At 41.9% G+C, this 14,508-nt stretch overlaps 1 protein-coding gene across 1 annotated transcript; it reads right to left on the bottom strand.

Moving 5' to 3' along the window:
* Positions 1-320: 320 nt before the first annotated feature.
* LOC108378067 (dynein heavy chain 2, axonemal-like) lies at positions 321-14,505 on the bottom strand (the record flags this gene model as incomplete). The annotated part of the gene is made up of 9 exons (XM_017634368.1): positions 321-868; positions 933-1,423; positions 1,492-2,434; positions 2,491-2,595; positions 3,783-5,143; positions 6,162-8,683; positions 8,742-8,940; positions 10,021-13,200; positions 14,300-14,505. Coding segments are annotated over 9 exons (9,555 nt in total), but the record flags the coding sequence as incomplete, so codon positions are not given.
* Between the last annotated feature and the right edge of the window lie 3 nt (positions 14,506-14,508).

The following is a 14,508-nucleotide window of genomic DNA, read 5'->3' as shown; positions in this document are numbered from 1 at the left end:
CGTTTAATTCAATTAATTGCTGTCGCATTTTGGTTCGTGTGCTCGATAATTACTTGCAATTATATATAATTACTTAATTACAGTTGCCGTTGTGAAGCGGCTGCGCTTTGTGCAGGCATGTGCGACGCGTGTTAGCCGCTTAGCGCGTTTACAGAAAAGACATAGCATTTGATTTAAAGTTCAATAAATGCTGCATTTATTTGCCACAAAAACTGAAATAAATAATTTCAAAAAATGCCAAAAAATTAAAAAAAAATCCAAAACAAAACAATTAACAGTAAGGCAGCAAAGGCATTGCAGAAAGCATTGCCATCAAACAGTTAGACGCTCAAACTGAGTAACAAAGCAGTGCCGCGCTTAATCCAATAGTCCGATTTCTCGAGCCCCGACTTCAAGTCCACGGGTATGATAAAGGAACCGGCACGTTGCGGATAATAATAGGCAGGGCACTGGTATACACCACGAGTCTTCTTCTTCAGATTCTCTACCGGCTTGAAGTGTATAACGGGCATTGGACAAATCAGCTCCATGGGCAGTGGATCTTGCAGGCATTGCATCTTGCGCAGCCAACCGGCACCCTCCAAATACAAATTACGCACATAGACGCCGCCACCTTCCCGCACAATGCGCGCCGCAGCCGCATCCTCCTCGATGAAGACATAAAAGTCCCATGACAATTCGTCGATGGGAGTGCGGGTGGCGCGTGCCGATGTCTGCAGCACGGCAGTGAGAAAACCAGTGGGAAAAGTGTATGCGGCCAACCAAAAGAGCAGCGGCGGTTTCAGTGTCTTGGCCCATTGCGAGAAATGTTCTATGCGTAGAATTAGATCACGCGACCACGAAGCGAGTGGTTTGAGGGAAGGATAAGCTGGCAGCGTTTCGGAAATATAAATTTTAGAAGCCAAAAGCAAAAAAGATTAGACAGAACTCACCTTGAAGCCACACCGCAGGCACGCGACCTTCATAAACTGACTGGTAGATATCCTCTAATTCGGTGCTCATCACTACTAGGCCCTTTATGCCACGCTGTAAATCTCGCATGTGTATTTTCATTCTCCTCAATAAATAGTTATAGCGCTCAATCTCCTGCAGCAACACTACCTCGAGTGGCGAACGGTTGATGCCGATTAATTTGGCGGTCTGCTCGTAGTTGATTTCGTCCGGTATGCTGGCGTGTATGTCCTTAGCCAAGCGTAAGACCTTAGTCTCCATACTCTCACCCACCGCAGCGGTGGTTTGCACCTGCATTGACATGAGCGTCTCGAAGAGCAAACGAGTTTCGCCGATCAGTGAAGCAATATCGGCATTGGGATGTTGGCCAAATGCTTCCGGTTTGTCGAAGTTTGGAAATTGTTGGATTTGATCGATGTAAGATTGCAGATCGCCATCCACAGGTATGAAGTAATTCAGCAGCGACGAGAGGCTTTAAATGGATGTAAGGCATGGCATGTCTATATTTGTACAGCGACGAAAACCCCCATTTAAACTTACCGGAATTTTTGGTTGGTCAAAGCCGCATCACAGTAAAACTGATTAATGTACGTTGTTAGTAGGCGGCGATCCCAATCATCGGTCACGTGCCCACCATAATTGATGCCGGCAATGAGATATTTCAATGCACCCCAAGGTGTCTCCTCATATTCGTTCAAATACAAAGCCAGCAATACATCTGAGACCTCAAAGTCAGAGTCATTGAAACTATAAATAACATTCCAACCGAGCTGTAAAAATTTCTTGCGCTCCAACAGCACCGTATGGAAGAAGCAAAGCGCGAATAGTAGCTTCTTGTACTTGCCCGTTTCGTCAATCGTCTCGAAGTTTTGCTCGTCAATATTATTGTACAGGCGACGCATATTGGCCTTTATGCCACGCGGTGGTTCGGTGGTCATTTTAATGCTTGTCTGTAGTATGGAAATCGGAAATTCGGGATGTGGACTCGAACTCAACCATAGCCGGAAGCGCTTGTGTAGCTGCATCGTCTGCATGGTAGCAATAATCTTGTCCAATGTTGGCATCCAACTCAAGGACAGATGACAGTTGGCCAGAAAGACCCAGTTGCCATCGTGTACACCATCCATGATCATTTTCGTAGCGACTGGCGCCTGACCTTGACCCAAACTGAGTGAGAACATGCGTGAAGCCATTTTGCATTGTTCGGCAAGCGTTAGGAGCGATTGTGTTGGATCTACGCCAGGCGAAAGCACAAAGATGAGCGGCGTTTGAGGCATAGACTCGTCGAAAACGGCCTTCAAATCCAAAACGGGTGGCTCAACAAAACGCGGGCCAAGTGTATTGATAATAAATTGCGTGAGGCAGAAGGAGATGCGATCGGGACGTAAGCAACGTACGACGCAAATCTTTTGGAAATCCGTCAATTTGTCATTCCACTCGCCAACCAGATCTTCGGTCTCCGGCGAAGTTGTTGCGTACCACACTAAGTATTAAAGATGGTTAATTGCCATTTGGAAAACAAATCAGTTAAGAGCTTACTCTGCCACGCTTTTGAACTCTGCTCAAATGAATCGATAATGCCATGGAAGCCTGGAAGTTTGTCTAGTTCAGTTATGTTATCCCAAGCTTGCTCGCTGATCCAGACTGCAAGTAAAAACGTTACTCTACTATTACAACTATATTTTTCTCTTTCAAATAATAAAAACTCCGAAATAAATGATAATTTAATTAAAAAACGAAAAAACAAATTTGAGAAAAGTAATAATATACATATGAAATAAGTTTTAAAATTGAATTAATATTAAAATATGTGTTCCGAAAAAGTAAATGAAATTTAAAGACATATTTTTTTTTTAATAATATAATAAAAAAAAATAAATAAATTAAAAAGGTTAAAAAAATTAAGTAACTTGCTAAAAATTAAATTAAATTAAAATCACAATTTTTTTAAACAATAAAATTCAAAAAGTAAAAGAAAATTTAACAAAAAAAAAAAAATAAAAAAAAAATATAAAAAAAATTTTGTATCTAAAAATTAAATTAAATAAAAAATAGTTTTCTTTTCAAAACCAAAAATTTTAAAACTTGTAAGAAAAATCAATTGAAACAGAAAAAAAGTTCTAAAAAAATTTTTATTTTTTAGAATAAAATCTAAAAATTAAAACAAAATTGAATTATAAAAGAAAAACAGTTCGGGAAAATTAAATGAAAAAAAGTTTTGCGTATTAAAAAATATGAAAAAAATGTTTCCAATAATTAGAGGATCTAAGGAATTATGTTTCGTTTTAAAGCAACAATAGCATTTAAAAATTAAAAGAAAATTTAATTAAAAAAAAAAAAATAGTTCCTAGAAATTAAATTAGAAAAAAATATATATATTTTTAAAATATTTAATAATAAACAATTTATTGAAAAGAAAGAAAAATTTTATTCAAAAAATAAAATAACTGCCTTAAAAATTAAGTGAAACCAAGAAAAAATATTTTGTTTTTTTAAACAACAAAATCTAAAATTAAAAAAAAAATCCGCTGCCCGAGGACTCCATCTCGGATTTCTGGAATGGAACGCTAGTTCTTTGGTTTACTCGCTTTTGCGAGTGTTGGAGCAGCGAGACCAAATTAAATAGAAGAGCTTTCTATCAAAAGAACTTTTGCACCATAAAAGTGGGAAGGGAGCTTTTTTTTGTAAGACTTTCATGCCAGAATAAACAAAATCCTTCAAACTAGCTTGCCTACTGTCTTGCAATTTACTTACAAAAGGCTTTGAACTATCTTAGCCAAAATTTCCTTCTTACTTCGTATTTGGTAGATAGTCTGTGCCGATCTACTCACCAGGACTTGGATTGGGCGCCTGATTCTGTTTGTCCAGTACAATGCCACCCTTTAGAATAAAATCATATTCCGCCTCCACCAGCTTTCCGGCACATTGCAAAATTTTCGCCGTCATGTGTATGGAGAAGAGCAGCTTATGCATTTCGAATAGGCCTCGACAGGTATTCTTATATACAGAATATGTGTGATAATCGTTTATATTTTGTATGCGCTCGAATACGATTTGATGTTTCGGACTACGCTCGATTGATTGCACGAAGAGTAAAATATAGGCGGCAAGCGAAAACTCATACATCGGATCGATTTTCGACATATCCATTAGCACGAAGAAGAGTATGGCTGCGCGTTCGGCCGCCGGTTGATATTCTTGGCGAGCAGCATCGATCTCGATCTCCGTCACTTCGGCGGTGGCCAGCGATTCTTTCACCAAAACCGAAGTCTGGCGTGACTTTTGTAACGTAGCGAAAAGTTCATCATCTTCCAGCAGTGAGCCGCGACTTTCATTTAGCAAACGCAAGATCTCGTTGTCCAATTCGATGAGCGTGCGTTTGTTGCGCGCAATCGTCAAGACCAACTCATCTTTTTGCTCCTCCAAAGCGGGTTTCTCTTTGCGCACAATTATGCCCAAGAGTTGTGCCTGCAAGCCGTCTTGCTTGACAGCGAAATTAACGATGGTCGTTTTTGATGAAATTTCCGGTGGATAGTGGGGATTGGTTATTTTTGTGGTTATGTAGAGTTTGAAGGCATCATTGTAGGTTATGTATTTGTCATTGAACTTGATTAGCTTTTGGCCTCCTTGTATGGTAAAGCTTTTGCGCAAAATCGGATTAATGGCTTGATCCAAGTACTCGCTAACATTTTGAAGCAGTACTGGATTACCGGCGGACATCGCGCGCTCCAGCGAGCGTATATAATCATTTTGAGAGAAATCGATTACCTTCAAATTGTTATTGGCCTCGTAGTTTTTAATCCAAGTGTTCGCTTGTGATTGCGGATCGATGATGAGTGGCCAACGTTGGCCGCGCATAACAATTACACCATTTTCGGTGCTAAAGTCATCGGCAGGCAGACCCTGAATATTCCATTCGCGTATAGTTACGGCATCGCTGAGGAAAAGTGTTATTTTCATTTCATCTGTATAGGGAATTTGGTTCGATGCTATGAGTGCGATCCATTGCTCGATGAGTGACTCGCGGTATTTGGTGTCGAAGGGGCCAAGGTAGGATGTGAATGCGGTGGCTAATAGACAATCGCCAGGCAACTTTTCGAACGATAAATCCAAGGCAGCCACAGTCTCAATCCAACGTTCTCGTTCACCAGACAAGGATTCTACCAGGATAATGGCGCGCTCGAGTTGTTTTCTGTGAGAAATAGGATTAGAGTTGGGGAACTATGCTGAAGACCATTGCAAAAGTTAAGGCAGTGTTTTACTAATCAGCCTTGCTGATCAGTAACAATTTATTAACTATGTATTGAAAAGAAAAGACGTGAAAATCAGGTAATCATGAAATTTGGAGTCTAAACTTCTATGTACGGCTTGTCAAAGCATTAGATGATTCTGTCACATACATAAATGAGTAAAGTTAAAAATTAAACATTAACTTCATTACATTTTACTCATTGTGCCGGAACCAGTACGACACACACCACAATTTGCAGTAGTTCAAGACTATTTCAAGGGTTCGAAATAGTCTTAAAATTGTACTGATTTTTTTTGAAAAGGTCGTAAACTTGTGCCGAAGAGATCTCAAACAAACCTTGAAAGGGTCCCGAAATAGCCATTTGCTAGTCTCAAAATTATTCTGAATTAGCCCCAAATGATCTCGATGTAGTCTCGAAATATGGCTGAAATAGTCGTGAAATATCTCGAAATTGTCCTGAAATAGTTCTGAACCAGTTCCGAAATGGTCCTGAACTAGACCCGAATTGAACCCGAACTAGGCCAGAACTAGTCTAAAATTCCCCAGAACAAAGCCCGAAATATTACTGAAATAACTACGAAATGGTATAGAATTAGTCCTTAACAGTTCCCGAAACACCCGATCTCGAAATGATTCCGCAATAGTCGCGAAGTGGTCCTGAAATAGTTCTGGACAGGCCCCGAACTAGGCCTAAAATAGTTCTGAGCTACAGTTAAAAATTTTCTGTTGGGCTACCGCAAACAAAAATATCACGATTCTTAAGACCCTATTACAACTACTTTGGACTAACATATTTAGCCCATAAGAGCTCTGGGAAGCGCCACTATTTTGTCAGGAATTGCCCACTTCTTCTTAATACTAGCTTGCCATACTTATATTTTTATTACTTATAAATTCTAGATATTCAGCAACTTTTTTCAACTCACTGAAAAATCCCACACGCAACCCCAAAACTTACCTCAACTTTTCTTCTTTAATTCGCAGTTCATTAAGCATTTCCGTCTTCTCATTTAATTGCCGGTATAGTTCGGCAATTGCAGCATTAAGTTCCGCTAACTTTTTCATAGCAGCCGCCAACATAGCTTGCTTCTCGGCCAGCGAGCGCGTGGCATTGTCTAACTTCTCCTGCTTGGGCGCCACGATGCGATACACTTTGGCATAATTCTCTATCGCCATAATCCATTGCATAAGTGATTTACAAGCCACCGATACTATTGCGACCTTTTCTGGTTCGAGCTCCGGATTTTTCGTATACAAGCTAATGCGTTTTAGCGTTTTATCAGTGACATGATCACGATCAAAATTCTTCAAATCATTCAAAAAGTTTACATCACCGAGCACCTTCTTCGCATTCTCCCATGTGGGCTCCTTGCCCAATATAATCAGTACGGCTTCCATAACCTTCTCAATTTTCATTGGCGGCCGTCCGTAAGACTTCACCTCAGCCACATCTTTTTTGCTTAAAGCATCTAAGGCTTTGATAGCCGCATCTATCATTGGTAGAACAACGTCCAAGTCGGCTTGCGCTGTTGCGGCCAATTCTAGACAAATAACTTCCTCTTGGCGTATAACTATCGCCTCCGCGTCAACTTTTTCTTTCTGTTCTGTAGCCTCCGCCTTTTGTATCTCAATGATTGCAATGAATTCTTCGCATTCCTTAGCTAAGACTTTCACTTGCTCCGAGCTGACTTTGAGTTCTTCCGACATTACTGAGACTTTCTCTTGTGTCTCTTGAATTTTTGAGAGTCCATTTCTTAGCTTGTTTGCGCTGGAAGATACCTCGTAGCGTTTACTTTCGAGTAACGCCTTAAATCCGCTAACCAACTCTAAATAGTTGGGCGATGTGACGTAATTGTGCCGCTTCACTTCGGCCAACATTCGCACAGACATTTCGGCTACGCTCGAGTGAATCACGGAAAAGACATAGGCCACAGCTTTTTGTAACCTCTCTTCCGAGGTGATAACCAAGCTGTCTCTATGTTTCTCATCCTCTTTGCCGGGAACCGGTACATTTATCGGGAAGCCGAGTAAAAACTTTTGCGCTACCTCCAAAAGTGCTTCCTGTGGCCATAGACGAAACCAGTTCGGCGAGGTGTTGTTGATCAAGGCTGGGTACTGTCGTATATAGCTGCGAAACTCCTCGCCAATGGGACTCATCGCTAGTACAATGTGCATATTCTCACGCACGTTTTGCATAAAGAAATTATATAGTGCTTCGGTGGTAAACTGCACGCCTGCCCTCTTTGCTGGACGTTCCAGTTCCGTTTTCAAATCTTCGAACTCCTCCGCCTTGAAAAGGTTCGCTTCACCGGTGCTCAGCATGTTGTTTAGTATTTCAAGGAATGCAGTTTCGGCAATTTGTTCGTTGCTGAAAAGAAACACGGTGCCACGTTGCTTGATGCCGGTGATCTTGTAGAGATTTTTCAGATCCTCTTTGAATTCATTCGTTTTGTACTTCTTTGTGACCTCTATTGTAAATGTGCCAAATTCGCAAATAAAAGCTGCCAAACGCACGAGTGACTGCCGCCCCGAACCGCCGATACCAATGTTCAACACGTGTCCGCGCGGTTGTGAGATGACACGCACGGCGCGCGTCACATGCTCGATAGCCTCCTTAAAGAATACCAGATTCATGCGCGCCATGCCCGGGAAGTTATTGTATTCCTCCATTTGGCGATTGATATACTTTCGTAAATCGTCGAAAACCAAATCTTCATAGTGACCTTGATTGCTCATAAAGTCGCCAAATATGGGTACGATTTTGTTGGGGCACAAACCGTGGAATGTGACCTCCATATACTTGCCTAGTATGTTGTTCACCTCATTCATAAACCAGCCCTGATCCAAATCGTCGACCAAACGATCGCTGAATACACGAAACACTTCGTGCACCCACAAACGTAAGAACATAGCGCGCTTCGTCTGCGCTTCGTGATGACCGCGCAGCAGTCCCTGAAATATTTTCGATATGTCGCGCAAGTTGAACAAATAATGCGACTTGGCTGGCGTGGGCAGCATACGTGCAACCACAGCATTATATAGATCAATGGTGCTGGTTGTGATTTTCAGAGCAATCTCGCGTATATCATTGGCGAATGGTATCAACTTTTGCTGAAGCATGCTGCCGAAAATGCGCATGATTGTCGCCTCGTTGGGGAATGTCATATTGATGACGACGAAACGACTTTGCGTGCGTGTCGATATCTCCTGGCGTCCGCCACCCGGTGGACCCATGGCTACCATTAGCAGCGTATTCTGTACATAGATCTTCTGTTGATTGCGACGATTAAACCAATATTTGTAATCTATCCACTGTCGGATAAGTTCCAATGGCGGCTGCGATCCGTAGGTGTCTTTGGCAGGCATATTGAAGTCGTCCATGAAGCAAATCATACGCTTGCCGCCGATTGGGACGTAAATGGTTTTAGTGCGTTTTTCGGTGCGATTCTCAATGGATTCTTGCAAACCGGCAGCTGTGGTCTGTAAATAAGGGAATTTTTTAAAGATATTTTGGGTGGTGTCGGTTCGAGAAATTTACCTGCGCCGAGATATTGATGGAGAGCACTGTATACTTATTTTTATCACACGAGTCCATTACACTGACTGCGGTAGATGTCTTGCCTGTGCCCACATTGCCCACTAGCATGACTGGGTGTTCTTCTTGCAACAGTTTAGAGACAAGATATTCATAGCGCACAGTGTCCACAGTGGGCACAATGATTTTATAGAAGGGAAGACTGCGGGAGAAAAATAAGATGTCTTGTGATTCTGAATAAAATTTGGTAAAGCGTAGGTTGAAGAATTTCCCCTGTTGTCATGGTCAAGAACAGAACAATGTTCTTCTCGTCTCGTATAGAGATTTAGGTATAGTTTAGGTTAGGTTAAAAAGAAATCGTCCGACGGACCAGGCTAATAAATTCTTACGTATTTTATGCCGCTGAATTGGAATCTGAGTCACAATTTGAAAGTGGGTTCTTTTTGAATACGAATACGGTAAGAACCAGAAAACGGAATATAAAAATTTAAACACTGATCTAAAGCAGTGCCGATCAAAAAATATTTTTACCTAGTCCGTGTCCAAATAAAATCTATAGCACGCTTTTTCATTGCGAAATGTGTTTTGGGTCCCAAGTGATTTTGAGTAGCTATGTCCAAAAAGCTTTAGACGTAAGCCATAGATCAGAACGAGCTTTTACTCTGTCCACTTAGTACATTAGGGTGGTCCAAAAATGCATGAAATAAGAATACGAGAAACTGTTTTTCCTCATATAAAATACACGGAAAATGTAATGGGCTCTGAGGCATTTCTAAATATAACTTTTTAACAAAAATCCTAACATTTTAAATTTTTTTTGGACCAGCCCTATGCACATACATATATCCAAAATGTATAGAAAGCTTACAAAAGATCTACGTGTGGGAAAGGCGGTGCTCATCTAGAGCAGTGATGGTCAAAACAGCCCCGCAGGCGGCACCCTTCAAAGCTATTTGTACATTTTATGGATGAATGCGTCCAAAGTAAAAGCTCTCTATGAGCATCGCTGATCTAGAGTCAGAAGTAGTGGCGATCATAGAGAACTTTTGCTCTGTGCACGACCATATAAAATCTATAAAAAGCTTTAATAAGCGATATTTGTTTGCGTAGTGACTGCTCTAAAGCAGCGATGGGCAGATAGAGCTTTTACTCTGTTCGCGGCTTTACAAAATCTATGGAAATCTTTAAAAAGCTATTCTCCCGGCATGTGTTTTTGTCCTGATTGTTTCAAAGCAGCGTAAAAGCTCTATCTGACCCTCTCCGCACAAAACTCTAAACTCACTTTTCATCATATTTCCAAGCGTCTGAAAGCTTGCTCTCCCACGGCATAAGCGTTCTATGTTCTGGATCGACATAATAATCATAAACGGTGTCCTTGATGGGGAAGGAACTGTCTATTTCTCTTATGAAGAAATCTATGCGGAGGCGACTCTCTTCATCTACAGTTGCGCACACAGACCAAATTAGCGAGAATAGGTACCACAATTTACTCATTGTCTCCAGCAGTTCAGCATTACCAGATACAATACCATTTTGTTTTGTGGAAAAAGCTTCCAACAATTTGCACATTGACATAACCACATTCAACTGATTTGTCTTAACTATTTCCTTGCAATGAACTCGTTTGAACTCCAATACCCTATCCAGATAGTAGTCAAAATATTCGCGTAGAAAATTCACATGTTCTGGAAGTTTTTGCCGAGCCAACCATGAATTCACGTACGGACGCCAACCCCAGTCATTGTAATCATTGTACACCATGCCACAGCGTGATACCGTTGCCGGTGAGGCCACCGCCAGATCGGCTACTTCGAATAGCAGCGATACTTGTGCTGGCATAGTTATACGTTCGCTATTCACTAATGTCAGAATTTTGTTGTCATCCATAACAGAGTTCATGTTCTCAATCCACACCGCATCGACGGGCCCATCGAATAGCAGCCACTTCTGCGTGGGATCTTCATCGGCGCATATAACACGCATAATTGCACTGAGTACACCGTCCAACCATTCGCCGGTCGCCAAATTGTATTCGCCATAAAGCTCGGCTAAATTGAGCGCCTTTGGATTGACTGGATGCACAATGACTGCCTCCCAGCCTGGATGTTTGTTGGCGTTCATACGCCCAAAGGCGCCTTGCAGACATTTCCAAGTCACCGACTTTGCGGTACCCGTACCACCGATAATCATCGTAGAATGGCGTGAATTCTTCGTCTCATACAGCTCTATAATCTTTTTAATGGCGATTGGTATGAGCTGTAGACCATTGCTGCGTAGTTCATCCTCAATTGCGATCTTGAAATCGCTGTAGTCAATAACAGGTAATGTAACGCCTGGGAAGATGTCGGACATAATGCCATTGAAAAGTGGTAAATCGTTGGCTGTCAGCCGCGCCACATTCATATCGCGCATAGCCAAGTAAACGATTTCTTCTTCGTTAGTGTTTGGCAATTGGCGACGCTTGCGTCCAGCATAACGCAGCAATGCGACCATGGAGCGTAGACCGAAATCATAGTGATACTGCTTAGACAGCTGCTGCTTGGCCAGTTCGTAGAGCGTAAAGACCTTGCGTGCCAAGCTGCGGGTGTTCGTGAAGCCATCGGAGAAGAGCAAGTTCTCGGCTATGATTGCGTTGTCCGGCACCATCATGGCGATCGGCCGGAACATAGATTTGAGGTTATCGGGCAGTTCTGTGCGTCCAGCATAGCCAGGATTCATTGTGATGAAGAGTCCGACGGTGTGTTTTAGTTTGATTACGCTGCCCTCGAAGTTGAACTCGGTGAGTTTGGCGGAAAGTGCCGACATGATGGAGAGAATTTGTTGCGCTACGACGGACAACACTTCGATATTGATGCGATTGAACTCATCGAAGCAGCCCCAAGCGCCAGTTTGCGCTAAGCCAGAAAAGTTCTTGCCAATGCTCTTGTAGTCCAAACCCTCAGAGCAATTCGTGACAATGACCCAGATACCCAAAGCTTTACCCAAGTCTTTAACTGTCTCAGTTTTGCCAGTGCCAGCTGGCCCTTTGGGACTGCCACCGCGATGTAAATGTAGTGCCGTTGTTAGCGTTATATAGCAACGATCTGTGAGCGGCGTGATCACAAGACGACCCGAGTTGCCGGTGTACTCGTAAGCATACCAATGCTCGGTGTTAGTTTGACGTATGACGCAGAGTTCAGACTCGCGATGCCAATAGAAACGCAGCTGCGAAAACCATTCGAAATGGCTGATGTCTTTGCAATTAACCTTGTACATGCGTTCGATGACATCACGTCCGTGAATTTCAATGGTGATAAGGGTATTCACCTTGAGGCGCATGGTTTTCGGCAGGTCCTTGCGACTAAGTTCCGAAAGTTTAGCCAAAACCTTATTCTGTTTACGCTTCAGTTTGCGCAGTGGTTTCTTCTGATCAACCATCTTGCAATGGATAAGACTGCGCGTGCATTCGGTCGTCCATTGAATTTGACAAGTGGTGAGCAGCATTTGGCCTGGCCATAACGACATCCACTGCTCGCGGTTGCCAATTAGTTTCTTGAGCGAGGCACGAGTTTGCTTGAGTTTCTCTTTCATAACGCTCAACATGAAATCCTCTACGACATTTAGCCACTTCTCAGAGGGCCCATCGATATACAATACATTGAGAAATTCCACATATTCGCCATCGTCCGAGTACATGCCCATTGCCTGAAACCGACTCATACCTTTGCCAACACGTTTCAACTCTAATCTGTACAAATTATCGAAAAGCTTCTTCAGATGTGGCTGCACCAGATCCGGGCGTTTGGCATTGCCCAAGATCTCCAATAAATCATCGTTGGAGATGAAATAGAAACGTGGAAACAATTGGCGTTTAGACTCCAAATAGATTTCGAGCGCACGTTGTATAACCTCGAGACGTTCGTCCATTTTATTGAAGCGCTCCAGCAGAAATGGTGGCTGGCGCAGATGTGTCGCACGCACAGCGTACTTAGCATTGTACATCTTGGCGCTAATCAAACGAAATTCATCAGTTAGGCTGGCAAAGCGTTTTGCCTCGTTCGGCAATTGTTTGCGTATATCTTCGCCAGCGAAAATATTCTCCAAATATAACCATTGGCGTTGCACATTCAAAGCCGTTTCCAGCGTTTCGGCGACATACGACAGAGTCTTCTCCCAGTAGTCGACAACCTCGATGAAAGGCTCCACAAAACGTGTCGACTTCATTGCTGATATTTGAACCATATGTTCCTCGAGCAACTGCATGCAATCGTCTACATTCTTTATGCGGTATATGCCATCTCTGTAGAACGCCATTTCGAAAGTTTGCTTGTGCCAAATACTTGCAATATTCTTAATGCCGTTTTCGATTTGAAGTTCCATTGTGGCGGCGTTTGAAATATCTTGGATCTCTTCGGAGTAAGCTTGAAAGTCCAAGTTGATAATAAGTTCGAGTTTAAACTTTTTGGAATCCTCGTCGAAATCCCTAAATTAGAAGAATTGAGCTATGAAAACAGATTCTGGGGGAGAAGAGTTCGAATGCAAATCGTATTGAAGGGATTGAAGTGGTATTTGATTGTGCAGAGCGATGAATGAGCGGCTGAGAGAGTGACTCCAACTAGCACATTATCTATGACTGTTTTAATAAGTATTGTAAATGATATTGTAGGTCTCTAGCTACAACTATTTTTCAAATATTCTTTTCCGAGAAGGTTTAGGCATCTGCGTGCTTTTAAAATTCAGAAATTTAGCACTGATCTGATGCTGAGTATGGCGTTTAATGTATCGAAACTCAAGAGGAATATGCGCATTTTTTGTTTGTTTGGAAAAGGGTTCCGTTATTTCTGCCATATTCTACTTAGGAAGCAACATATTTAAGGGAAACTAAATCTTGAAGGTACATAGAATATGTTTCTCAGATTGTATCGGGTTCTATAATTCAATTGACTGTTCCAATAAACACTTCAATTGTGTTGGTGTTGGTTCATTTTTCCGACAGGGTGGTAAGATGATTTATTTTGGAACGAATTTCCGTCATCCCTTGTCAAGTTTGGTTTGCAGACAAACCGGTTTCGGCGTTGTGCCATCTTCAGTGTCATTTTTCGTTCTGAGAGATGCTCTTCATACTGAAACGGCTAATTCAGTTAGAATTTGGCACCGATACCAGAATTCCCAGGAAAGCGAAATATCGATTTTAAATTTCCGCGTGCAATAGCTACTATATACTTTTGTACACATGTATATCGCTACCTTAATATCGAAAAGTCCTATCTTACATTTTTGTCGCTTGGCAGATTAGTTACAGGCAGACGGACATGGTTAAATCGACCCAACTCGGCGCCCTGATAGTTTTGGTATAATTTTTACATAGATCTATCTATGTATTCTTCTTCTATCTAGTACTTACAAACATTGGACCAAAGTTAGAATACCAATTCATGCACATGAAGGGTATTAAATCTAATTGTTCGAGGACGTTGAACTTTTTAAATCATTTCGCAAACGTAATGGTTTCCTATAAATCCCCATACACTCTCGCTTCTTCAATACGATCGCACTCTCAAAAAAACATTGTATATATTTACACGCCTACAGTTTCGCGTACAGCATCCCAGTGACGCTTTCGCATGCACGGATTCTTTAGCGCCGTTATCAAAGGTAGTGTACGTCGAAAGCTATCGACATTTTTGGTAGCCACTTGCAACATTTCCCATTGCCGATCCATGTAACGTTTATTTAAGGTATTGAATTCCTTATATAGATTAATAGCAGTATCCTCCATCACATCAATATT

This window comes from Rhagoletis zephyria, unplaced genomic scaffold, assembly GCF_001687245.7.
Source record: "Rhagoletis zephyria isolate East Lansing unplaced genomic scaffold, Rhagoletis_zephyria_1.1 Rzeph_scaffold_13271, whole genome shotgun sequence".
Taxonomy (NCBI): Eukaryota; Metazoa; Arthropoda; class Insecta; order Diptera; family Tephritidae; genus Rhagoletis; species Rhagoletis zephyria.
Note: the sequence above shows the minus strand (reverse complement) of the source record. Positions and strands in the feature narration are given on the sequence as shown.